Below are 27,256 nucleotides of genomic sequence, written 5' to 3'. Positions count from 1 at the left end.
CTGGTGTGATTTTTAGGTGGAAACTTCTTAGGTATGTAATTAGGTACTCAGGGTCAGCCATGAAATTATTTCAATTTTTGAGAGGGAATGTGATTACATCTGTGTTATACTCTGTGGTATAAAACAGCATGAAAGTATGCCTTTTAAATTCAGCCAGCCCAGCGCTGAGTAGAAAGAAATCTTGTACCATTACAAGTTGAGATTGTTATGAAGCGTGTTAGAATTTATCTTGCCCATACATACCATTTAACTACAATACTCCTGATTTTGCCTGTTGTCTGATGCAGTCATTTTAGGCGGGTATTCTTTTTAAATCTAGCATTTTCTTAATTGTTGGTCAGTATGGTTTCATATTACTGTGACAGTCTGTACAAGTAAGGCACTGTTCATGATCTATGGCTAGGGTGGAGATGATGATTATTGTGGAGTTGCATGTACACACAAAATCACAAACAATCACACACAATCACACACTCACAATCACTCACACACACACAAACGTGTTCAAAGTAAGTGACCACCACTACTTGTCATGTACAAAATCAATGAAATCCAGGTTATGTGTACTAACTTGATGACCCCCCTACCTCCCCCAAACAAAATGGGTCACACCCCATGAAAATCATCACCATACTCCAAGCCATTAATTATGAACGTCCCTTAGACATTGACCTTCAAGGGATTGGACATAACTACAGTAAATAATAATCAAACAGGTTATTTTTCACTTGTACAATTTGTATGAGAAACTACGTTAAGTGCTTGACAGTTTTAGTTTAGCCAGTTAGGAATCTGAATGATCACCAAGTGTATTTTGAAACTTTTGTGGTATCTTGAAATGTGATAAAAAAATTGTTGTATCTCTGAGCCATCTTACATGGCTTGCATGGGTATTTAACTGGGAGACATTTCTCAGTTTTCTTTCCAGTCTAACTTCAGTGGATCATTTTTATGCCATTTCTGGCTTTAAGATGGTCTTGGTTGGTGTGGATAAGGTAATGTAAAACATCAATATATTTTCCAAGAAGCATAATCTTCAGGACAAGAACTGCTATTGGTCTGAGAAATGGACCAATAATGAATCAGGTCACAGCCTCTCAGGCTGAAAATTTACCAATAAGCAGACAGGTTACAAGCCTGTATGGCTGAAAAACTCAGCAATATGCAGTTACATTACAGCAAGTTTAGACAAGTCACCAGTAAAGCAGGATATTGATATTTTGTGTTAATTGATAATTCAAAATTCAAAAATTCATAATTCGAGCAAAAAAAAATGAAACTGCTACATGTGGTATTTGCATTTCATTAAAATTATTTTACTTGTTCATTTTAGGACTGATATTAAATAAAACGTTCTTTACTAATGTATTTAATTGTATTTCTTCAACTCTGTGTGGGATAATGTCTCCCTGATAGTCTGTGTAAACTATTGTGATAGTAAATCTCAGGCTTGGAAACACTACCTCTTTTAAGCCACCTGTGAATAAATATGGTTACTATGCAGAGAATCATTCCAACTTTCAGTGTTAAGGATGCCTGTGAGTGGTCAGCTCAGACCAATCAGTGCTAAGGATACATCTCATGGGTTTCACATGAAATTTCCCCCTAACAAAAGCCTAGCTTCATTGCCAGGAAGTGGACTCGATGTCACTTCTGTGTTGCATTCTAAGGCTCATTTCTCTCACTAAAAGTATAAACGTTTTACTGAAGTGACCTAGACTAAAACCTAGTCTCTGAAATGAACATATTTTACTGAAAAAACATTCATAGTGACAAAAAAAGAAATATAATGAAATGGAACCCTGAGACTTTCTTCATTTTCAGATGCTAAGAAAATCTAGACTTGCCACATTTTCTAGACTTGCATGGGCTTCCTTGGATATATTTACTTAGGGTCAGTACGACAGGCTAAAAGTGACCAGGAATATAAAGCTGACAAAATATTTTGGGGGATGTTTATATGAAATTGTGTGATCAATCTTCACTACTGCAAAATACCCCTATGTTTTTTATTCAGTGTTTATAAATTCACAAGTGATTATGGAATGTTGTGTAAATAAGCCTTTGGAGTTTTGACAATGAACTATTGTTTGAGAAAGCAACAAATGCAAGTAGGATTCACAAAGTATAATATTTGATTTTCACTGTTTACTGCTGTGCACGTGTAGTGTGTGTAAACTGTTGTGAATTGTATGTATTTTGATTTGTTTTATGTAAATACTTGAGAGGTTATATTGTTTATAATGAAATCACATATTTCTTGAGAGAGTTATTATTTTACGATTGTTATATAGATTTATTGCAGTTTTTATTTCTACAAATATTCTGCATGTTTCATTCACAATTGCCTTACACTGAAAGTCCAGTTCACATTTCCATGCACCTTCTGTGATTATCATATTATCAAAAAGCGCATTTGTTTGAAGTCATTGTTGTTATTTGTCACTGATTTTTGCGAAAATCTTATTAAGTCAGTAAAATTTTAGATCTTGATTTACAGATTTTTTTTTCTCAGAAAACCTAAAGGCAGGAGGGAAAAATAACCAGTCAAAGGAAAATCCCACTTGAGTTTCCATGTCAACTCTTTGTTTAATTATATCAACTAAATATAATCTGACTGAATTATGTCTTAAACATGAATGAATGTTAAATTCTGGTGTCTATTGTTGAGAATGGATGGCCACAAGAATATCATAATATGTTGTAAATGTGACCTAATGCAGGTACAGCCATTAACCAGTCTCTGTTAGATAGGTGCAGTGACAGATGGTTTCAGCCATGTGTCCTCTCTGAGGAATAAGAAGATCTTCTAGCACTTAAGGGCAAATGGCTTTCAAATATTTTGGCACAGACTGGTACAGCTAACAGTTATAGATAATATTATGGCTAAAATAGACAATTTCAAATCTGATCTTGGAGCTGTCAGTGTCTGTTATTGGTAACTGTCTGTGCTGTTTTATGGAATATCTGTTTATGTATTTCACCGTGAATATAGTTTTACACACAGATATACCGCTACCTAGATCTAGGGGTCATTGGGTTTTACCAGTCCTATTATGCCTAGAACATCACCCCAGGTCTTGGTTGTCAACCCACATTAAGGTAACAGGGTGTAATATAGTGGAAAAACTGTTGAAAGTATTGTTATATTTCCTCAGTAAGGACCACTCTGCCTTCTGTCATAGATACGCTGCACAATCACAAGTTCCAGCTTAGGAGTAGACTTAATATATACATTATCTGAAACAGTACCCAGTAAATGTTGAGCATAGGCAGGAAATCAAGAACTTGATATTTTGTTCATTTTAAAAAATATTTTAAGTTGAGTACAATTTATAAAGAAATGACTGACCTGAATTCTGGCAAAAGTGATTGAAGTGCCAAAGTAAAATGTCCCATTATAAATTGATAGCTATTAATATTTTTAACGTTAAGCATAGACAGTGTCTAGTAAATGTTGAACACTCTCCATAGATAAGTAATTGGGAACCTTTTATCTCTTGATATTTCTTTTTTAATGTTAAGGTTTAAGTTTCATTTGTGACTTCAGCAAAACATTCCAACATGGTGCAGTGACTGGCTTCGTTAGGGCGTCATCCTGTCAACAGAATGTGACCATGTCCACCACTATACAGCTCCAGCACCTTTTGCTGAAACTTTACCAATATGAATGCAAGTTGACATTCTTTGTTGTACAGATGGTGCTTTAGCTCTGATAATAATTACAAGCTGAAGTCTTTTACACATTTGTAATTTTGAGTCTTGCTCAGGTTTTAAAGGAAACATGTTCTGAGCTAAGGGTGTTATGTATTCATGCTGACAACATTATGCTATGTTTTTAAGTATTATCAAAGTGAATATGTCTAAACACTCCTATACTGAATCCAGTTTTGATTATTTTCAATATGAATTCCTACATTTATGCAATTTAATGTTGATGCTGAATGTACAGATGTTTGCATTTTCCACATCACATACACAAGTAGTGTTAAAGTGGGTCATATACCCCACACATTGACATGGCAGCAGATGGAAGATATTGGAGTTAACACTTAGAATCAGTATACAGAACATGTGAAGGAGATATGAGAAATAGGCTACAGATTAATAATTTAAACCATGATACTACTTATACCACAGTAATGCTTGTCATCAGACGTGTACCTTTAACAGAAACTTTTTCTAGCCTGAATATTGATGACTTTTAATGTGAAATTCTAAAAAATCTTTTATTTGTGAAACTTTAGATGAAACACTGTCCTATTTTGTCAGAAAACAAATGTGGTTCAGTGGTGGGAAATATGAGGCACTTTTGTAGAACAGAATTTTCAAAAAGACCTCCAACATGACTCTTATGATGATATATGGCTATCTGTTTTCTTCCAATGATTGGAGATATCAGAAGGATATTTCCCCTCATTTGCCTCTGAAATAAAGTTTACAAGACACTGCAATAAATATGTGGCTGTTTGTTATTTCACAGATGTCATTTGTTGTGAAATAATATGTTTGATATTTGATCATGAAATCAGTGGATGGACTCCATTTTGTGTGTTGCCATTGCCTGCAGCAACTGTGGAGGTCCTAGATACGTAGGTATAAGGTGTAAGTTGTTGTCTTTCATTGGCTTATTCCTGTTACTATGATGCATTTGACTGACTCGGTACATGTCACTATATTCATCATTGTGCAGAAATGTCAGAATGATACTTCCCTGTTTTACTGCTGCTATGTGTTTTACTTGCTTTGTGTATTCATATTTTTATATTGTTTGACTTCAAAATATGTTAACAGTTACAATTCTGACAAATTTCAGGAAAGTAATAAAATTTGCATTCTGTCTTTTTTTGAGGTCCTTATATTTTTGCTTATTTGATGTCACTGAGAGTGTCTATCATCACCTGTCAAGCTTTCCTATTAATCTGAACAGATCACCAAAGCTTCAAGGCACTTAAGCACAGATGGAGCATAATGCATTTTCTGTTTCCATGACAACATTCAACATAACTTTTTTAGTGGCATTAAGAAGCTGGTGTGATAAAGAGGAACACTTTTTATGGATAGACAAGTTCTTTATTGCAATAGGTGGAACGTTTCCTTGATGACAAACTTTGGATCTACACCGAAATGTTGCATCTATTGCAATAAAGAATCTGTTGATTCATGAAGTGTGTATCTCTTCAACATACAACATAGGAATTTTGAAAAGTTTGAAATCACTTCCATTGGAGGTTAACGTTATGGAGTGAGTTGAATTTCAGTGTTGCATCAGCATTTTTTCAGCCATGTAGCAGCTATCTAGCGAGTAATCCTGGTATTATGTCTGTAGTTTAAAAAGGTAATGTATGTCGCCATCTTTGTAAGAGTACAATAGCAAAGATGTACCTACCTGTCTGAATCGGGATTGGATGTAGATGGTCCAGTGAGTACCACCATGACAAACAGAAACCTGGTGGCTGATGGAAATATAATGAAAACCATCTTGCTGTGTTCCAAAGTTTCCTGACAAACCATCGCAGAATGCTGTGCTATTGTGTGTTAAGCCATACCAGAATGTCGAGATGTCCCGGAAACCTGCCGGTGTGTTGTGATGTCCTACAATATACCTCTCCAGGATGATGCGATATTATGGAAACCCACCCTGTGTGTTGTGATATCCTAAAATAAACCTCTCCAGGATGATGTGATATTATGGAAATTCGCCCTCTGTATTCTGATATCCTGCAATGAACCTCTCTGGGATGATGCGATATTATGGAAACTTGCCCTGTGTGTTGTGATATCCTGCAATAAACCTCTCCAGGATGATGTGATATTATGGAAACTCGCCCTGTGTGTTGTGATATCCTACAGTAAACCTCTCTGGGATAATGCAGTCTTATTGGAATCTTACCAGAATATGGTGATGTATTATAAAATGTTCAAGAATGTGGTCATTCTTACAGGTTATGAGGTTTTCTGAGAAACCATCCATGACTCGGTAACCTTCAATGCATGTTATATTGTCCAGTGATAACATTTCATAGACGTTTGTGATGCCCTTGGATATACCTTTCCAGAATGTTGTGATGTCCTGTGACATAAATTCATGGAATGTTGTGATGTCCTGCAATATAAATTCATGGAATGTTGTGATGTCCTGTGATATGAATTCATGGAATGTTGGGATTTCTTGTGATAAACCTTCAAGGAGAAAGGTGATGTCCTGTAATACATCTTCCCAGAATGTTGTGATGTCTTGGAATATAAATTCATGGAATGTTGTGATGACATGTGATAAACATTCAACGAATGTGGTAATGTGATAACCCTCCTGAGAATGTTGTGATTTCTTGTGATAAATCTTCCCAAAATATAGTGATATCTTTCGATACATCTTCCCAGAACGTGTTGATGTCCTTATGTAAACTTCACGAATATGGTCTTGTCCTGTGAAACACCTGCCCAGAATGTTGCGATGTCCTGGATAAATTTTCCCAGAATGTTATGTTTCCATTGTCACAACAGTCACGTGTGCATATCACGTCTATGCATATCACAGGTATACTCCCGGGACGCTGCCCATTGGATCCAGTCTCTGCTATCAGTATCACTCACCACAACGCTTAAATGCGAGTGTGAATGCCCCTCAGAATGAAAATGTCCACATTTCGAGCTTTAAAAATTATGACTGAGAGACCGTGTCGATAAAAATTTGAAGTATCACCATGGCTTGAAGACTGCGTCACGTTTATCAGTTATATGTAGGAACATGTTTATGGTTGACAACGCCTGGTATCGACACTCGTGCTTGCTGTCTCAAGCCGAGAGATAAGAGTCCTGAGGTTGATAAATGTTCACATTTCAGAAGCGAAAGCTTGAATGAAGAGATTGTTTGGCAGATGTTCTCAGAGCGTGCTTCACAGCCTGTGTTTGCATAACACGGTCGCGTCTGTGTGTAGCCGTGCAGGGAAGAAACAAACCAAAAAAATATGTCTGCTGTTTTACATCACAATTGTAAGTCAGTTTCTATTGATGGGTAAATATTAAATCAGGTTTGAATCCCGAAAATACTACTATTTTAAAGTCAATGAATGTGTGCAAAAGTAACGGTTACAAATAAAACGACAATACGACATATATGCCTGTTACGTGAGTGCGTTCTTTTCAATGTTTGTCCTGTCGGATCACAATGTTTGTCCAGTCGGATCAAGAGTTCAGCACGTGAACATTCAGCATAGGTACACGTAACGTTTGGCCACTTTTAAGTTACTTCTAATCAAGCATGAAGGAATATATGTATACAGAGTTATACAACATATTAGCCATAGAAGTCTTTTCTAATGATTAAATCCCCATAATCATTGCCATTACGCACGAGTTTTGTTTTAATGTCTACGGATGCATTTGTTAGCGTTTACGGGCTTGCGTGTGTGTTGAATTCTGCCGCCACTTATTACGTCACACTGCAAACCCCAATCCCAATATTCTTTCATACACGATAAGAGATAAATAGAGGATACTAAACGACCTTTCGTGTAATACCATTTTTAATAAACGAGTTAATGATTTGGTATCAAACGAGCGAAAGCGAGTTTGATACTGAAACTTTAACGAAAGTTTAGTGAGTTTAGTGAAGCGAGTTTAGTGTTCTGTTTATAACTCTCCAACATAAATTGACAGAAACTGCCGCGAAATTCCGTATAGTGTGAGGACTCTCAGCTTTCCGCGAGTCGAGCAAGGTCTAAAAAAATGCGACATCGGCATTAGCATTGTGAAGTCACAACTGTAAACCATTTTGACGTGATACGTCAAGCGGTATTACACTAGTGCAATGTTGCCGTAAAAATATTACACTGTATCTTCAAGGGGCGAGTTTTGTAACCAAACGTTACGTGTACCCAATATTTCAGACCCAGGGTCGGAAATGACCCCGAAACGTTTTGTGTCAAAGAATCAAAAGAAGATTTATCCATAACAGATCTTGGTCATATTACAGCAACTTCTGTGCCGCTCAAGGACATCTTTTTGTCGTTTTGTTGAATTCAGCTCCACCAGTGTCTGACTCCCTCATCTTACAACATCATTGTCCTTTAATCCCATAACACCTTTCACTGGCAAAGAATGGCCCCAGGCTGGTCAAGGAAGTGTGTGGATAGTGTTTATGCAAGGACCAGTTATACGTACGGTCTCTGGTTGCTTTGGCAAATGTTATCGACAGCAGAGACCATACACAGGAAGACGAGACAATTATGTGTTGATATTTGCCATTGTTAACTGATGACCTCACAAAACAACTGACACTTTCAATTAAAGCATAACAACATACGCTTCGGCATGATGTGACGTACACATGATAAATGTATTCACGTTATGCATCACGTGTCAGTGCATAAACTTACTGTACTGCAGTAGCGTTGTTTGTTTCTAAATGGGAGAACACATTGTTTCCTATTGGATTATCCGAAGGACGTATTTCCAAAATGGTAGTTAAAAAGTGTGATTATATTTGTTGTTATTTAAATTTACATAAAAGATCCTAAGAAAAAAACTTTGCTGGACCTTAGTACATAGGAGCCCTAGCAAGGCTACTACGTAAGGATTTAATCACGGGTCAGCCATGATATCGCAGTTGTTTTCTCAGCTATGATTGGCTAGAATTGTTAGGTCTACCCAATGACCAACAAGGTAACGTTTGTGACAAGGCCGTCGATGGTTTAGCGGCAGGGAGGGGCAGCATTTTCAGTATTTTCACCACCATGGGGGGAAATGGGATGATCAAGCAGCAGAATGGCAAGGTTAACGGACTAAACGGGAGACTTAATGGGAAACATGCGAAGGTGAGCAAAATGCAGTGGTAGTAGATTGCAGACGACACAAAGTCGGGATATCTTGCCATAACGTTTGGCTTTGGAGCTAGTACTAGTAGCAGGTGCATGTATCTGGATTTGTTTAGTATCCGTATTTTTTGTCTAAAATAAAGATTGATTGTTTTGTTTTTAATTTAGTAGCCGCTTGTAGAAATTGCACAGTAGATTCTCTGTGACCACATTGGTCTCGTCATTAAAAGCACAATTTAGAGGGCCACAACAAGACAGAGTTAGACATGACATTCTTAGCTACTTCAATAAACAACAGGTAGCGAAAATTATGATTCAGTTTCCGCACAGATGAATCATCTGGTGAAACATGTATGTTGTATGTTTGGATTTGTAAATAACGTAACCTAGAGATAATGATTGTATTAAATTTTGATCCTTATTTAAAGGTCACACGCAACATAAAATTCTGCAGATTCTGATACTTTTCGGTATCCACTTACTGAAACAAATCATCAAAAATGTCAATTCAACCTATAGAGTTGGAAAAAACACAATGAAAAAAAGGCCAGAGAAATCAGAGTTCAAACGATTCACTAAATTTCCCCCAGTGTTGGGGGGAAAAAGTAGTTTCAACTGCTTTGCTGCGCTGCGCCCATAATGCATGTGCAGTGAATAGGTTCGCAGAACTTAAAACAGTATGCATGCCGGGAGTAATAATCTACTCGTTGCGTAAAATAAACTTGTTGATTGTGGTAAGCAGCCTCTGTCACATAGAAAGCTCAGTGTCTGGTTTATTCGCACCTCTATGTCTGCCTGCCTATCTGCTAAAGACAGTATACCCAGCTTCAATCACTGACCACATGCAATTTGAACTTAACACCTATCAGGCTATATGCCATAAACAAAATAAATTGATTTATGACTCGTGCATCCGAGTCCTGTCTCTGCCACATTATGTAATTAGGCAGGTGTGATGCTTGTACACATGACATGCTTTTACGTCTGTGGGTTGCAAACAAACTACATCCATTTTTCTAGGATGACTGGATCTGACGGAAACTGGTGCAAACTTTTGTCAGTTTCAAGTCCTGCTTTGTACTTGGACCAATGACAGTTTCCAGCCATGCAGTGGTTCACCGTCTCTACTGATTTGAGTTTTGATTGGATTGAACGCAAATTCAGAGAACATGTATTTACAAATCCCAAAATCTCTATATACATTCTTAATCAAAGTTTATGGATAACAACTTCTACTAGTGTATGTGATTTTGTTCGACAATGGTATATGAATCCATACTGAGACGGCACATCAAGTACAATAAATGAAGTTGTTATCCATAAAGAATCTTACTTTCTTGTGACTCACCATACTTCTAAAATGCCTATCAAATAGATCTTCTTTCTGTACACACAATAAGCCCTCAGCATATCAGCAAATGAATGAGTCAGTCGGAAGCTGTTGTTACACTTAAGTGCACATCCACCCGCTATGACTGGGTTCGGTCTCTCGAGGGCTTCGTTTCGAGGGAAGTAAGCCCAAGTACAAAATATTGCACTTTTGAATCGCGATTGTAAGCTGATAATTTTGTGTAATTGAATTTTTACAAGCAGCAATGTATATTATATGTCATGAATAAGTGATAATTGTATTTTAATTATGTTTGATTTTTGGGTTGCATGTGACCTTTAACTGAATGAGTCGCACCTGGATGCTCTGTGGTGACCAACCACCCACCAACCAGGTGTCAACCATTTATTTGTGTCAATTTGAAAGATTTAAGTCAATGTTTACTGTATTGGTAACAATATTTTTTTTTTATGAAATTGTATCTGAGTATTCTAATTTAAATTTCTGTGGTGCTCTGATGTGAGAACATCTGACTGTAGTTATTGCCATCATATTGAATCTATAATGGGTTGAAATTACTTTTTTGTCATTTAATGTTCACATTCATTGTCTTGTTGCGTTACATAAAAACCCATAGCAGCAATCAATAAAGATCCCCTCATAATGAAACACACATGCTTTTGTCTACAGTTTATTCATTTGTCACATATGTTTGGTAAATGACATTGGGCCTCCATACAGCTGAAATATTGCTGAGTCCAGCATTAAACATCAACGTAACAATCTGAACACTGGCACAGGAAATACCACTGAAAGTCCACGTGCCTAAGAAAGCAAATGGATACAAACTGTGTACAGAAATATCCTCTCATGATAACCATAATAACATACAGTGCCAATGTCACAGTGAATGTTTTTGTGTATTATCCCAAAGTAACTTCCACGAGAGATATCAGATATGACATGCTATAGGAGTTACATGAAACAGCAACCATGCTTATGCGACAATAACAATTGCATGAGGTACCTAGACAATCAAATGGTATCACTTTCCTTTCCACTAAAGCTTGTTAACTGTACTTTTGCACTCTGATCACAGGTTTGATTACCGAATGATGACTGCACAATACTAATTACTATTTAGAACATGGTCAAATGTAACAAGAGTATATGCTATATTTTGCATTACACTTTCTCAGTAAAGGACAGATTCTGTTACTTTTGTTGGATTGAGTCCTATCTGTGATTCAAACCCATGCATTAGAGTAGGGTACCTGATTGCCAACACACAAAGTTGGCCGTCTCATCTGCTCAGCCACTGCGGCTTTCACTGGAAGTCAGAAAACTGCTAGTTTAGACCACAGACTTTGTTTACCCCCATGATCAGTTAATTTGGACAGCAACTATGAATACAAAATGCTATTTAATGATTTAGGAAGTGGTCTAATATAACATTACACTGGATTTCAGATGATAAGTGGAATCTCACTCTTGTGTATATAAGGCTGAAATATATCAAAACTTATTACTGTAAAAAAATTCCTATGCAAGCTGCCAAGTTTTGAATGACAAAGCTTTAATAGTTTTGATCTCAGAAGACATGACATACTTTAATTAAAGTAAACCAAAAAATGAACCTACAAAAACCAATACGATACTGTGGGTAAGATTGCTTCAACCAAGTTGAGAATATCAATTAATTCCATGGAATGACATATTCAGCATGTTCAGCATTTGCTGAAAATTACCATGAGAACCTGTATGCTGCGTTAAGGTGTGTGTTAATTTGATCAAGAAATGTCCCATGTTTTTTATAAAGGGTTTACATTAATACATGATTTTGTACCTGATATTGTCATCCTGTCATCATAGTGTCAAGGACTGGTGGTGCAGCCCAGTGCTTAAAGCATTCCCAGGTTCAATTCCCCACATGGGTACAATATGTGGAGCCCATTTTTGTGTTCCACATCATTATATTGCTTGAACATTGCTAAAAGCAGCATAAAACCATGCTCACTCACTCCTGTCTTTCGTTCATCATGCCAAGAGCTCGGGTTCAACTCCCCACATAGGTACAATATGTGAAGTCGAATTTGGGTGCACCCTGAAGTGACATTGCTGGTATACTGTGGCTTAAAACTTGCTCACTTACTGACTCCAATCGTTCAAATCAGCATAGTTATCACTGTTGAATCAATATGATGAAATTAAAGTCATTTCATACCAATAATTCCATGTAGATGAAACGTCAGTTGACCCTTATTTGCAATTTATTTTTCAGAAAGACAGCTGGAAAGATGATTTTTACGAGTCATTTGAAGAAACACCTCTTGTGGTGGCAATTATCACCTATCTGGCCTTTGGCATCCTGGTGGTGATTGGTCACATCAAGGAATATTACCGAGTGTACATAAAATGGGAGAAGAGAGCAGCCAATGAACCAGGACATGAGGTACAGTACTGTAAACACTGTGAACTTTTTCAACACTCCAACTATTTCAGTTTACAATTTGTCCCTCACAACCACACCGTAAACAGAAGCTAGGCTTCCCTTACTCTACATCAGGACAAACTGGTCCCTCATAACTGCACCATACATAGAATCTAGCCAACCCCATTATACATTAGGACATATTGGTCCCTCATAACTGCGCCATACATAGAATCTGGCCAACCCCATTAAACATTAGGACAAACTGTATCCTCATAACTGCACCATCCATAGAAAGTGCCAACCCTTATTATACATTAGGACAAACTGATCCATCATAGCTGCACCCTACAAAACAATCTAGCTGACCCCGTTATACATCAGGACAAATTGGTCCCTCATGACTGCTCCTTACAAAGAATCTGGCCACCCCATTATATATTTGGACAAATTGATCCCTCGTAACTGCATTACAAACAGAAGCTACCTACACCCATTACACAACAGGACAAATTAGTCCCTTGTAACTGCAGTGAACATCCTGGAACGTGACTGTCCCTTTCATAGCCAAGAAGGGGAGCATGGGTGGTTCAGTTTTCCAAGTTGTGTCCCTTGGTGATATCTTATTTTGACATGAAAAATATTTTTGGATCCGAAGGGAGGGAAGTACGTTGCCAACCTTTGCTTGCTTCACTTCCATATACGAAGACTTGTCATATTCTCTATGCTATGCAACTCCATTTGCGCTGCAGTTTGCCTGTGCTTGACTGTACCAGCAGCAAGCAGTTCAGGATTTGAATCCTGGTTTGTTCCAGGTTTCAAGAAATGTTTCGGCTCTGTACCTGTGCTCAAATGTTTCCCATAAATGTTGTTGATCGTATCAAAGAATTTCTTCATCAGAAAGTGTATTAATCCTGAAAAGTGCACAGTGTCATTTATCTCTCACAATATCAATAGCAGTTCATGAAATAACTTGCAACTAGCTACATTGACGAATATACTGGCAATGTTTTATTAGTGTTGATAAGTGGTTTTCTTATTTTGAGAGGTGATGTATCTGATGTCTGCTAAAGAAATATTACTGACAATAGATATTTGTCTGTCTCATCATGTTCATAGCCCAGGGGGATTCCGTTTGCACATGTCACATGTCAAAACAAAAGTCAAGGTGAAGGTCAGAGTTTCAAAAAGCTTTCAGAAAAGTTTTTGATTATAATCCCTCAAAATAAGTTCATGCTTTTATCCTTAAACATGGTATATACTAGCTATGGCCTTAAGCATTAAGCTGTTTTTTGACAAGATAAGTCAAAGGTCAAGGTGAGTGTTAAAGTGTTTGTAAATCATGGTTTTGTCATTTTCACGTAGGGCAAGGTGACCTCTATGCATAATCTGTTTGTATGCATCCATACAAATCTTACTTCATAAAATACTGGAATCATGTGTCAACATGGTCAAGGTCATCTTTGAGGTCATTGTGTTAGATGACTGTACCTTTCCTTACTGTTACTAATGCATTTGTACTCATGCAATCCTTAGACTTGGTAACTGTTGGACCTAAATTACTTTTCTTAAACTAGCTGAAGGTGGGACAGTGATATTTTTGTCTTCAAGTTAAATGGTGATATTTTGACATATCAGCTGCTTTGAAATGGAGAGTTATTGGGCTTTGTTTTGTCAAGTACCTGCTTACACCTTGGGGTTTGCCTAAGGGTCTTCTTCTGTCTTCCTGGGAAGTCATATGGATATAAAAAATTCATGTTAAATGGTTTCTTCTTACTTTTTTGAAAAGTCATTCACTGAAGCAGTTTAATATTCAATTTGGGTGGTAGGGTAGCTTAGTGGTTGAAGTGCTCGCTTGTCATACTGAATTCACTGCAACTACAGTAAAGCCCATTTGTGGTGGTGTCCCCTTCATGGTATTTCTGGAATATTGCTAAAAGTGGCATAGGACTAAACTCACTGTTTTAATAATCAGTTATACCTATTTCATTATGTTAATATATTGTGTTGCATAATGATCTTCAAGTTGATAATTGAATCATGTCAGTATGATTTCACACTATTTGTATCAGTATCAAAGTCTTAGTACTTTTCAGTTTTTGTCACTTACTATGAGAATTGGTTGACCTCCAAGTCATTAAGTCAATCCAAATGCAAAGAGAATATTTTCAATGCAGATTGTGTCAAATATGATTTCTACATCAGGTTAATCCCTTAGCAGTATGGATTGACACGCACACACTATAGATTGCAGGTTACACAATAGATAATAACATTGATCTTCCATGTGATCTGGACTCAGTGGCCAACTTTGGACCCACTGTGGTACCAACTGTCACCATATATTACTCATATGATACAAATTGAAAAGAATGAATTATGATTTCATTGTGAAAATGATTTGAATAGTTGATACCCTGATATTTCGGCATTTGTAAACTCTGGTTTACAGTACAGTTACACCATTGGTTCCAGATGAAAATTGAGGCCATTGAATGCTGAATAACTCTGGAATGGCGTTATGATTAACAGACTTCCCTACAACATATCAATTAATGTTTAGGTGGGTTTAACAGGAACAAACATCTGCACTATGTTTACCGACTGCTCAGTTAATGTCTGGTCTACAACACTCACAATCCACTTACTCTTATCTTGAAAGAAGCCTGTGCCCAAATAATATCTGCACTCCTGCCCATAGACTGTGAAATACCGTATTTACTGTATCAAGTATCTTGCTTCATTAAACATCCTTAATAAATCTAAGTCTACTTTTTAAAGAAATATCTGTAAGGACCAAGCACTAAGCCTGACAGCCCATGTTTTTCTTGTGTAAAATGCTAATTTGTATTGAAAATGTAACTTTGTAGACCTTTGTTTTCAGTGCCAAAACATTTCCATGGCACAGTAAATGTTAAAATGGCACATGAAATATTTTCACTGTGCCCTTTCAGCATGAATAAAATTATAAAAATATTATGCACCTTGAATAATTTTACTTAAGATATAAAAAAATTTGACAAGCTGAAATGACTAAAAAAATGTTTTTGTGCATCACATACAATGTTTATCAGTGGCACTGACAGTCTCCCAGCATAATATGAGTGTGGTCATTGTGAATGCCAAGGCACATATCAGGAAATCCTTCTTTGGATGATAACATAGTTTATCATGTTTGTGGGTCAAGGACAAATGGAGTAGAACTAATCTTGAAAGTGTTGTCCTGTGAAGGTCAGGGTTAAAATATTGGCCTTCAGTAGCCCATGCTTGTAAGAGGCAACTAACTGGTTAGGGTGGTCAGGCTTGCTGACGTCATCAGTTCCCAGTTGTGTAGATTGATGCTCATGCTGTTGATCATTGGATTTCTGGTCTACAAGAATTCTGCTCTCAAGTTGACAGGTTTACATGATGTTTACAGATTCATTAAGCAATAAAATGAAATGATGTGACAAGATGATTTCCCACTGGTACATATTACACAGTGTCATCTCAACCTGTTAAACACATTTTAAAAAAATAACCCTACCGATGGTATTATTCCATATCCAAGCCATAGTACATGGTACATTATGCAGAAAAGCAATATACAAGTTGAGAGTTGTATGTTTGGTATAATTGTGGCTGCAAATTATATCATTTGCTCCTGACAAGAAGCAGTCATCGAAATTAATGATGTGTGGCATTCATAGCTGCCATAGTGACCAGAACAGGTAAAACAGTTCACTTGATCCCTGTTTCCAGTGATACAGGAAAGTTTCAAGCATGTATAATATGTTTACAGATGAGGGAAGTTCTGTTAATGTTATCAATTAAATTGATTTGTGAGCTATTACAACAATAGTTTTTGCCTTGTGGATGTTTTTCCTCCTCTGCCATATCTTTGACAGATTCGAGTGTGGCTTTGAAAAGATCTGTCAAACTTTTCCTAGAACATAAGAGTTACTTCTTGGTAAAATGTGGTAATTACCAAAACGTAGCTCTTAAGTACAACTAGTGGTTAGCCAAGTACCGAATGACTCTCACCATGGTAAGGGGAGATATGACTGTAGACGTGGTAGAGAGGAAACAGCGTGGATTATTACAGCATTCTCCATTGTATCTTGGCATCAGCTACCACTGGCATTATCACATGTATAGGTAATAGGGCTGCAATGAATACACTGTGTGGCAAATATGATATTCATTATGGGTAACGAATACAAGTAATTATTCATGAATACCATATTGTAATAAAGTGATTGATGCACAATATGGAACCCCCTTGTTGACTGTTAATTTGTCATAGTAATAACCAGTCATCTGACATGACACTCACATTTGTTATGTAATAGGCTAATAGTTATAGTCCACAGTACCATGTGCAGCCATTGCAAACTGACATTACTTGCACAACTGCAAGGCTAGTACATATTCCATTCTTGCATTTCTAACCACATGCGCAGTCATGGGTGACAAAAGGTCGAACGTTTGGGCCCATTTTGATCTTGGCACTTCAGAACAGAGAGAGAAAGTTACAAACCCCCAAAACATACATTAAAACTCATTGTTACCCTAGTCTTAAAGGGGCACTGATACGGAGCGAATAATGTTTCTCGCCAAAGGTCTAATTACGGAACCAAACTGCAAATTGGTCAGCGCCCGCTCCTTCGACCGTGACGGACAAAGGAACTGGGCTCCTGTCCATATTAGCAGAATTTCTTCACCCAAAAGAGTCAGGAGGCTGGATGCCCATCATATGCCATTATTTAAAAATATCCATGGTATTCCTTGTCTGATCGTAACAAAATATCCCAGCAATGTAGTTTTTTTCGGATGCTTGGATGGTATAGTTAGTCGATTTTATCCTATTTCTCTGTTTTTAACCTCGCTATTCAATCATGTTACATGAAAATATGATGTCTACAGGCACGTAGCAAGCCATTTGTTTCAGTACGGAAGATTGCAAAGCTTTATATTTAGGTAATTTTGAGTGTTGGTTCAGCTGTGATAGCAACTATCATAAGTAAATTTTGGTAGCTATGGTAGCTACAATGGTTTATTATTTATGATAATAAAAACACACAGTTGATTTATTTGAATTCGTAAACAATAAACGATGACTTTGCCTTTGGTATAGAAATCTGAAAATTTTCTTACGTAAATAAAAAACCCTTATTTCACCTATTTACCCAAGTACACAGCAAATGCCTGTATGTATTACTTATGTAACGAAATTCCGTTGGTATCCTCAAAACAGTTTCAGCCCATAAGTGTTTTCAGGCTGCATGCGACACAGAGATTACATCTTCCTTGCTGTAACTTGCGTTTGATGGTGTAGGTGTAAACCTACACGTGTTATTTGTCATCATTCTCTGGATGGTCAATTAATGAATTCATAACAGGTATAATTAGTAGTAACACCACTCATGTTACTCAACAAAGGTTCCCATTTGGCATTTCTCCTGTCTGGAGTAAATACTCAACATTATAAATTAAGGTCTGTAATGGCAAATGTATTGTATGTTATGTAATATGTGCATGTAGGTGATGCAAGAGGGTTTATCAGCTGAGTTACAAAAACAAACATCGATCAAAGGATTAACCGATAACACACTGATTGATTAATTACTTTTGTCAAAAGGTAGTGTGTGTAGATGACTACACCCTGTCGTAAAGTGCGATTGTAAAAACAACATCCTCCCTTCAAAGAATTAACCACCCTTGCGTTGATAGATTGATTGCTCTTTATTGGTTAACTAAATTACTTATAATAGCGGACATCATACAATTAGTTGCCAGGTGTGCTATCTTGGGTGACCAGTGAGAGGTTTATCAGGTTTTCACCAACGAATGACGTGAAACGATGTGTTGCTTTAGACAGTTGTGTAAGACACGCGACACAGAGCAGGATTATTTACCAGCTGCAGATGAATGGAATACGATTTCTTTTACGTGGATATCGATACATTCCTGAACAAGGTAGTAGCCTGACATTGTTGCTATAAAATTAGTCTGTTTTACATTCATTATTTGCATTTTGTTTTAATTTATTTGTTGTAGCATTCAGCAGAATCGATATGACAGAAAACACACACTAGATCGCGTATGTGTGTGAAATAAGATCCACATTGGCAATCTATACAATGTATAAATGTTGCTGTTATGTATTTACTACGAGTATAAGCAGACCGTGTGTTCTTTTATTAATTTTCAAAATCTTACAAATATGACAATAAACTAATTAGGGTTATGAGACAAAATATAGAGACGTACATTGGCTCCGGTATTTTTCCGTCCTGATAGCTTTTTACCATTTCTACCACTGGCAGATGATAAATCTTCAAAGTGTTTCATTTGTTATCATAACACATTTGTAATGAAGTAAAAATGACTTCACCTCAGTTGATCTGTCTATAATTAAACTATCAGTTGCACATACGGACTGCGCAGCAGAGGTCACGAACCAGTCACGAATTCTGGGATATCATCCGGGTACTCACTGGAGAAAAACAATAACAAAGGTTTACACCAGTCCACGGAAATTGCTCCGCATCAGTGCCCCTTTAAAGCTTTTCAAACACATTACCACGTCTTGTGACATGTGGTACTATACACACCTGAACTGGTTTCTGTTTTGGGCTGTTTGCCAGTGGTCAGTTGAGTAATGTGGTCCTGCATAGACCGATGTTAGTCAAAGACAAGACTAAGATATTTATTGTACTTAAGCCTACGGCCCATATACAGGTAATACAAGTATATTATCAGCACATGTTACAGACATTTCATGAAAAAAATAACAGTTCAGACAAGATATTGCTTCTAAGGATAGCAGCATGTTTTACATAGGTATGTGAAAAATTAAATATGTCACTGATGTAAGGTTTGTGTTTCATTAAAACCACGCCTTGCATTTTATGGAAAGATTTCGTGTGAGTTTTCAATTCAGTATAGACATTGTAACTTATAAGTGCTGCATTCTTGTGTGAAATTCTACTGAAAAGTACATAAAACAGAGACATGTAGCTTTCACTATAATTTATTCTATAATTTTCAGTGCTCAAGTTCGGGTCGGGTTTTATCCACCGGGTATTCGAGTTCGCTTTTGCTACTTGTAAGAGTTCTACTGGTGATCACGAATAACAAATTGAATTCATGAAGAGCTACAGTTCTATTCACCAAATATGCGAGTATATCGTAACAGCTTTAACAGGTAACCAAGCAGTGACAGACTTTTGGTGCGAACCATTTATGTCAAGCATGGAAACCATCCTTACTAAGTTACCTGATAGCTCAGTGGTAGACTTTGATCAGCCACCAGTTCATATTAGTGCATTTCTTTTGCATAGATCGATTATCTTGTTTACATGATTTACAACAAGAAATTTAACCAAGTGTTACTTACAGCAGTGACTGATGTGCTCTTCAACAAGTACAATGTATGACCCTTGTATAGTAATTTATGAATGTACCTACTCATGTAAATAATTTAGTGGGGGAAAAAGAATAAAGGTTGTTATTTGTCATGACAGATTGACAGTGACACTCTCAAACCATGGTATTAGAGCCGTGTATCCTGGTGAGACATATATCCTGATAACCAGGAACCTGCAAGATGATTGTCATCAAAATACAGTATGTGTCCTGATACTTTACAATTTCTGAAAACGGAATAGATATGATAGATAAAACGACTGAAACTTTATTTGTTTTGCAGCAGAACTTGTGTTCCATACACACACACTTAAAAAGGTTTTGATCTAATAAATTTTCAGCATTTAATACTAAAAGGTCACATGCAACATAAAACACAACTTCGCAGATTTTGATACTTTTCAGTATGCACTTACCCAAACAAATTATCAAAAATGCCAATTGAACCTATAAAGTTGAAAAAGAATAACGCGATGAAAATAAGGCCCGCCAAATCGCAGTTCAAGCAATTCACTAAATTTGTTAACACGTATCCAACTTACATGCCTTAAACAAAGAGCCGGCTAAGCATATTGACAAATGAACCAGTGGCCAGTGAAAAAGATTCGTTACACTTGAGCGCACACCACCGGCTCTGACTTTGTTCAGTATTGCGGCTACTTGATTTTGAGGGATGTAAACCCAAGTACAAAATAATGCACTTCTGATTTTGAGATTATACGCTTATTGTTTTGTTTATTTGGGTTTTTTTCTTAATCAGCAATGCATTTTATGTACCGTGAATAAGTGATAAATGTGTTTTAGTTATGTTTGATTTTTGGTTGCATGTGACCTTTAAGAAAGTGCAGTCAAACATATTCAGTATACCTTTTGTGTAATATAAACATGATAAATAAATTAACTAAAGTTTTCCGTGGAAATTGTGTTTCTACACCAACATTTTCATAAACAATTCAGTGTAATTAATATCATCATTGAAAAAAATGTTAAGTATGCTTTCTAAATTTTGTCTTTTCTTTGTTCTCTTTCTTAACAAAGCTAAGATATCATTCAAAGTTGATAATTGGTTTTGTGACTACATATTCAGGCCCTTCATTCGTGCTACATACCATATTCACCTTATAGTGTATTAATGCCTTAATGCATACTATTCATAATCTCATCAGTGGTTTATGCATATGATATTACCAGAGGGTTACTTTCCATGTGGGTCAGTGTGGTAGCCAATGTGGTAGCTAGTGTGGTAGTCAGTATGGTAGCCATTGTGGTGTGGTAGCCAATGTGCTAGCCAGTGTGGTGGCCGGTGTGGTAGCCAGTGTTGGGGCCAGTGTGCTAGCCAGTGTGCTAGCCAGTGTGCTGGCCAGTGTGGTGGCCAGTGTGCTAGCCAGTGTGCTAGCCAGTGAGGTAGCCTAGCGGATAAAGTGTTGTCACATCATGCCAAAGACCTGGGTCTATCCCACATGAGTAAAATTTTAGAAGCCCATCTCTGGTGTCCCTGTGATGATATTGCTGGAATATTGCTGAAACTAAACTCATTCTACTTTCCTTTTCACCGGGAGGGCCATTTATTTTCATTTGTTATAACCATAGTTTGTTTATGAACACTCTAACTAAAATATACAGCTAACAGCAGTACAAAAAAATCAGGCTGTTATGTATGCGAGTTTGTCATATAAATATGATTCCTGTACCATTTCAATTTTCACAGAAATACCATATGAAAAACTGAATGATTGGAATGAGCCATTTTTCCAATCCACCGATAACATTGATTCTTTCCTGTTTACAAACAAAATATAGTTTCACAGTGTCACTGTTCTTACTGTATTGTAACAGCCAATTGAAGGTTTTTAGAAGAAAGTCTTTAACCCCAAAAGAGCCTTAGGATTTTGGCTACATCTAAGTTCACCTGTAACAAATGTAGTCAAATAACAAGTGGGGTAGTGGGGTAGCCAAGAGGTTAAAGAAAAGATCCGGGTTTAATTCTCCACATGGGTACAATGTGTGAAGCCCATTTCTGGTGTCTCCCACCATGGTACTGTTTGAATTTTGCTAAAAGCAGTGTAACACTTACCTCGCTCTCACTCAAATGACAAGGGTCCTATGAAGATCTAGAATGGGATTTGTTTTCTGTGTCGTAAGAGGCACATGTGATAAATGTGTATTCAACATAAGCTTCAAATGAATGCAGAGAGAACAACCTTTCACGTATTGTTGAATTACTGCAAAAACATGTCTCCTATATTCCATTTAGAACTCCTTATAAATCAGATAGTCAGCAATATTACATTAGTATGTGAACATGTCATAAGATAAGACATATAACTTTATTATCCTGGAGGAACTTCATTTGTATCAAAACAGTCTCAAACAAAGATTATATACAAAATTCACTAAAACATGCACAATAATTACATGCACAAAATGATTGCTGATAAAACATACCCTTAACCACATAGATACCGAGTCTGAGTTAGTAGTTTATCATATGCATGAAGAATATTCATAAACATTTGTTCCATTAAAAACATGAATACACGTATACAGTAGAACATGGATATAGTGAACACGGATATAGCGAACAAACGGATATAGCGAACAAATTTGAAAGTCCCGTCAATGGTCCCTTTATAATATCATTAAAATTATACGTGAATAACGAACTCGTGAGTAGCGAATTAACGGTTATAGCGAACTGATTTCCTGACCCCAAGCCCAGTTAACGATGTGAGTAGCGAACTCACTCAGTGTCAGCTCAGTGTCAACTCAGCGACTTAGCGGTATACATCAACCTTGTGGGCGGTGAATCAGCATTGTTTAACCTCGTTGACGGTGAATCAACATTGTTTAACCTCGTTGGCGGTGAATCAACATTGTTTGATAGTCATTAATTAATTAACAAAAGAAACACATCGTGTTTAAAAGCTTGACTGATACACAGATCTTCAGTTTGCTCTCGTCGCTATGGCAGGCAAACGTAAAGCTATCACCTTTGACACAAAGCTTCAGATAATCCAGGCTGTAGAATCAGGAGTAAGATCGAAGACAAACATCGCTCTCGACTTTGGCATTCCGAAATCAACACTCAGTTCCATTATTAAGAATCGCGACTCGATACTGGCAAAATGTGTCTCTAGTGATTTCGGCCCCGCCCGCAAGAAGTTACGAACTGCAAATCACCAAGATGTGGAAGATGCGCTCTACAAATGGTTTCAAGGAGCGAGAAGTGAAAACATTCCCTTGAGTGGTCCCATGTTGCAGACTAAGGCAAATGAATTGGCATCCAAGTTAGGTCATTTAGATTTCAGTTGCAACAGTGCTTGGATTGACAGGTTCAAACAGAGGCGTGGTATCGTATGCAAATCAGCTCACGGCCAATATGGCGGTCAAACATGAATAACGAACAACAGATATAGCGAACTAAATCCCTTGGTCCCTTGGAGTTCGTTATATCCGTGTTCTACTGTATATGAAAGACTGTCAAGCTCTGTTTTAAGGCTTCAATGATCAACTGGCCAGTAAACATGACCGTCTTTCAGCTCATGCATCATGAAAACTAAAAAGTATTATCACCATGGTTACATACTGAAAACAATTTGTGATAAATGCATTATCACATTCACTCATACTGATTGTGTTGTTCTCACCTGCTGGTCTAATGTTCAGATGTTTCCTGAGATAGTACAGAATGTAGAAATGGAATTATGGCAACTGTGAATTAGTCATCCGGGTTAGTATTGGTCTTCAGCAAGCATTGCTTGTCTTAAAGGCGACTAATGGGAATGGATGGTCATGCTCACTGACCGTTATGTCTGCTGACTTGGTTGACATATGACATAGTGCCTAGACTGATGCTGTTGACCACTAGATTGTCTGCTCCAGGTTCAATTATTTGCAAACCTAGTCCATATGCTGCGTATTTACATGTAATATTCTGTAGAAAAGTTAGAATGATCAAGAAAAATAAATGCCAGCGTATGAAAAAAACCCTAAATACTTTCGTTTACGCTAGTTAATGCATCAAAATCATGTTGCACATCATATCAGTTCAAGCCAGTCTTAAAGTCAACATCTCCAAATTTTTTCATCTCAAATATTTGCAATTAGAAGAATCTTGTATGATTAAAGATTGCAATTAAGGTGCGCAACTTCTATGATTCTGTATGCAATTAAGGTGCGCAACGCAGACAGAATACAAGTCATGATTTGTTGACTGCTCACTGATTGGCCCATTTATTTATAGCAACAATTCTCTTTTCTTTCCAAGAAATTGTGACAGGAAAGCAACATGAAAACAACCTGTTGTAACAGTGCATAACAGAACTGCAGTGAATATGTTATTTGACGAATATGATATGTATCACGAATATTGGGCAATGAATACAAATATTTATTTATGAATACAATATTGTAGGTATGTGACTGATGCACAACATGGATGCCCATGTTGAATGGGTTCGTTTGTCACAGCAATAACCAATGATCTCATGACAATCAAATATGGAATGAAATGGTCTTTGTCGATAATAATATGTGTTGCCTTGGCAAACTAGCATGACTTCTGAAGGCGAGTACATATTCCTTTCTTGCTTATCTCTCTTTGAAAAAGGACATGAGGACTCGAGTAAAACACACTTCTTAAAATACTCCATTCTAGAGACCATGAATAATGAATTGAGTTCATAAAGGGCTGTGTTTCAATTCACTGAATATGCAAGTGAATCATAGATCCTTGCTGGATACTAAGCTTCACGATTCTTTAGTAAAGATAAATACCTATCTTTAGTCAATTTGTGATCCCAACTGTTTGGTGTCAGATCCCTGTCTTTTGTAATAATTAAATGGGATGTTTTTGTTTATCCCAAATCCCTGGATGCAACACTACAAAGACACATTGCCTCTCTCTCACACCTAAAGTTAACAAGAATGTCAAAGCTTGGACAGACAGTGACAATTTGGTGTAGAATGTGCAACGGCATCTTCTGAACGTGTTTCTTGATAAAAAAAAATGGAGTGTTTCTGATTTGATTAATGTTAATGATTGATATTTGACATTTTTGTGTGTGTTTCCTTCAGGACTTTGTACCGCTCTATGCAAGTTGGGAGAGTTTCTACACAAAAAACGTATTCCGGCGTATCAAGGATTGCTGGATACGACCAATCTCCAGCTGTGCAGGGGCCGAATTCGAGGTGCTCGAAATAGTTACACGCGACTATGGCTGGAACTATAAGTGAGTACATCAAAATTCTGCGATAAAGTTTTTAATTGTTTGTACACCTATATCTTGTTTAATGCTTACAATATTCAGGCTGATGAAACTTTGGCACTATACTTGTTACCCTGTTTATCCAGACGCATTCGAAAACATAGTATACACAGTATGCCAATATGAAGCTAGCCCACATATATTTGAATCTGGGCCAGATAGACCAGTGATTAATGAGCAAACCCATCGGGTTACGATCAATCATTCATGTTCTGACTACCACACCATTTTGTAGCAGTACACCATGCGCATTGCTTTAGACTTTTGTTTTCATTCTAACTCTCTTAGTAAACATGTTTTTGTTTATTTCAGTCTCACTGGAAGGAAAATACCTGCATTGAACTTTGGGTCATACAATTACCTGGGTTTCGCAGAGAACAAGGGGCCTTGTGCGGATGCCGTTGAGGTCACAACAATGGAGGAGGGGGTGGGCGTTTCTGCCAGTAGACAGGAACTGGGTGAGTTTTGTGGAGGAGGGGGTGGGTGTGTGTGCCAGTAGACAGGAACTGGGTGAGTTTTGTGGAGGAGGGGGTGGGTGTGTGTGCCAGTAGACAGGAACTGGGTGAGTTGTGTGGAGGAGGGAGGGGGGGGGGGGGGTGTGTGTGCCAGTAGACAGGAACTGGGTGAGTTGTGTGGAGGAGGGGATGGGCGTTTGTGCCAGTAGACAGGAACTGGGTGAGTTGTGTGGAGGAGGGGGTGGGCGTTTGTGCCAGTAGACAGGAACTGGGTGAGTTTTGTGGAGGAGGGGGTGGGTGTGTGTGCCAGTAGACAGGAACTGGGTGAGTTTTGTGGAGGAGGGGGTGTGCGTGTATGCCAGTAGACAGGAACTGGGTGAGTTTTGTGGAGGAGGGGGTGGGCGTTTGTGCCAGTAGACAGGAACTGGGTGAGTTGTGTGGAGGAGGGGGTGGGCGTTTGTGCCAGTAGACAGGAACTGGGTGAGTTGTGTGGAGGAGGGGGTGGGCGTGTGTGCCAGTTGACAGGAGCTTGGTGAGTTGTGTGGAGGAGTGGGTGGGCGTTTGTGCCAGTAGACAGGAACTGGGTGAGTTTTGTGGAGGAGGGGATGTCCATGTATACCAGTAGATAGGAGCTTGGTGAGTTGTATGTGGGAGGGGATGTGCGTGTATGCCAGTAGACAGGAGCTTGGTGAGTTGTGTGGAGGAGGGGGTGGGTGTGTGTGCCAGTAGACAGGAGCTGGGTGAGTTGTGTGGAGGAGGGGATGTTCATGTATGCCAGTAGACAGGAGCTTGGGGAGTGTGTGTGTGCCAGCAGAGAGGAGCTGGTTCAGTTGTATGGAGGAGAAGGTGGATGTGAACCAGTAAACAGGAAATGCATGAAACACTTAGATGTATTGCCTGGTATGTCCATTCATCTCGAAACCATTTACCAATTCTGTAGTTATTGCTGATATGTTGTCAGGTTATTTGGACATTCACAAGGAGCTGGATGACCTGATGGCTGAATTTCTTGGAGTTGAGGCGTCAGTCACCTTCCCAATGGGCTTCGCCACCAACTCCATGAATATGCCTGCCCTGGTGGATAAGGTTAGTGAACAGAAGTCTGCAAACAGCAGCAGTGTGTAGTCTGTTTGACATCCTTTAGGTTTTCACTTCCAGAAAATGGCAGCAAAATGTTGACATGTGACTGGGACTAATGAATTCGATGGTCTCTCTTTGTCGAGAACTATTTTTCCATCAAAAATGCTTATCGTATGCTGTGACTTGCTGTAAAGATTTAATCACAGTTTCAAAAGCTTGAGTGTTAACTTACTTTAAGTTTAAAGGAAACCATGGCTCTAGAAATAGCACAGAAATGCATGATAGTTGCATAGTTCAGTTGTGTTTGTGCATACATGCTGTTGTCTAGAAGCTTCTTTTTCTACCCCAGTGCATGTTAAAGTTCTGAAGGCTAAGAAAGAGATGACATAATCTCTATATTTTGGGGGAAGTTCATCTAACTACCAGCATGGGGAACCAAAGTAGTACTGTCATGATTATACATC

General features: G+C 37.8%; 1 protein-coding gene across 1 annotated transcript in view; it reads left to right on the top strand.

Moving 5' to 3' along the window:
- The first annotated feature begins 8,678 nt into the window (after positions 1–8,678).
- Positions 8,679–27,256, top strand: part of LOC137294778 (serine palmitoyltransferase 2-like) — a 30,201-nt gene continuing 11,623 nt past the window's right edge. Inside the window, exons 1-5 of the mRNA XM_067825889.1 lie at positions 8,679–8,819; positions 12,431–12,601; positions 25,067–25,221; positions 25,570–25,715; positions 26,674–26,798. Of these exons, the coding sequence (XP_067681990.1) occupies positions 8,739–8,819; positions 12,431–12,601; positions 25,067–25,221; positions 25,570–25,715; positions 26,674–26,798 (678 nt within the window). The 5' untranslated portion in view covers positions 8,679–8,738. The remainder of the gene's footprint in view (positions 8,820–12,430; positions 12,602–25,066; positions 25,222–25,569; positions 25,716–26,673; positions 26,799–27,256) is intronic.

The sequence above is a fragment of the Haliotis asinina genome, chromosome 8 (assembly GCF_037392515.1).
Source record: "Haliotis asinina isolate JCU_RB_2024 chromosome 8, JCU_Hal_asi_v2, whole genome shotgun sequence".
NCBI lineage: Eukaryota > Metazoa > Mollusca > Gastropoda > Lepetellida > Haliotidae > Haliotis > Haliotis asinina.
The sequence above is the reverse complement of the archived record's forward strand: the minus strand, read 5'-3'. Positions and strand labels throughout refer to the sequence as shown.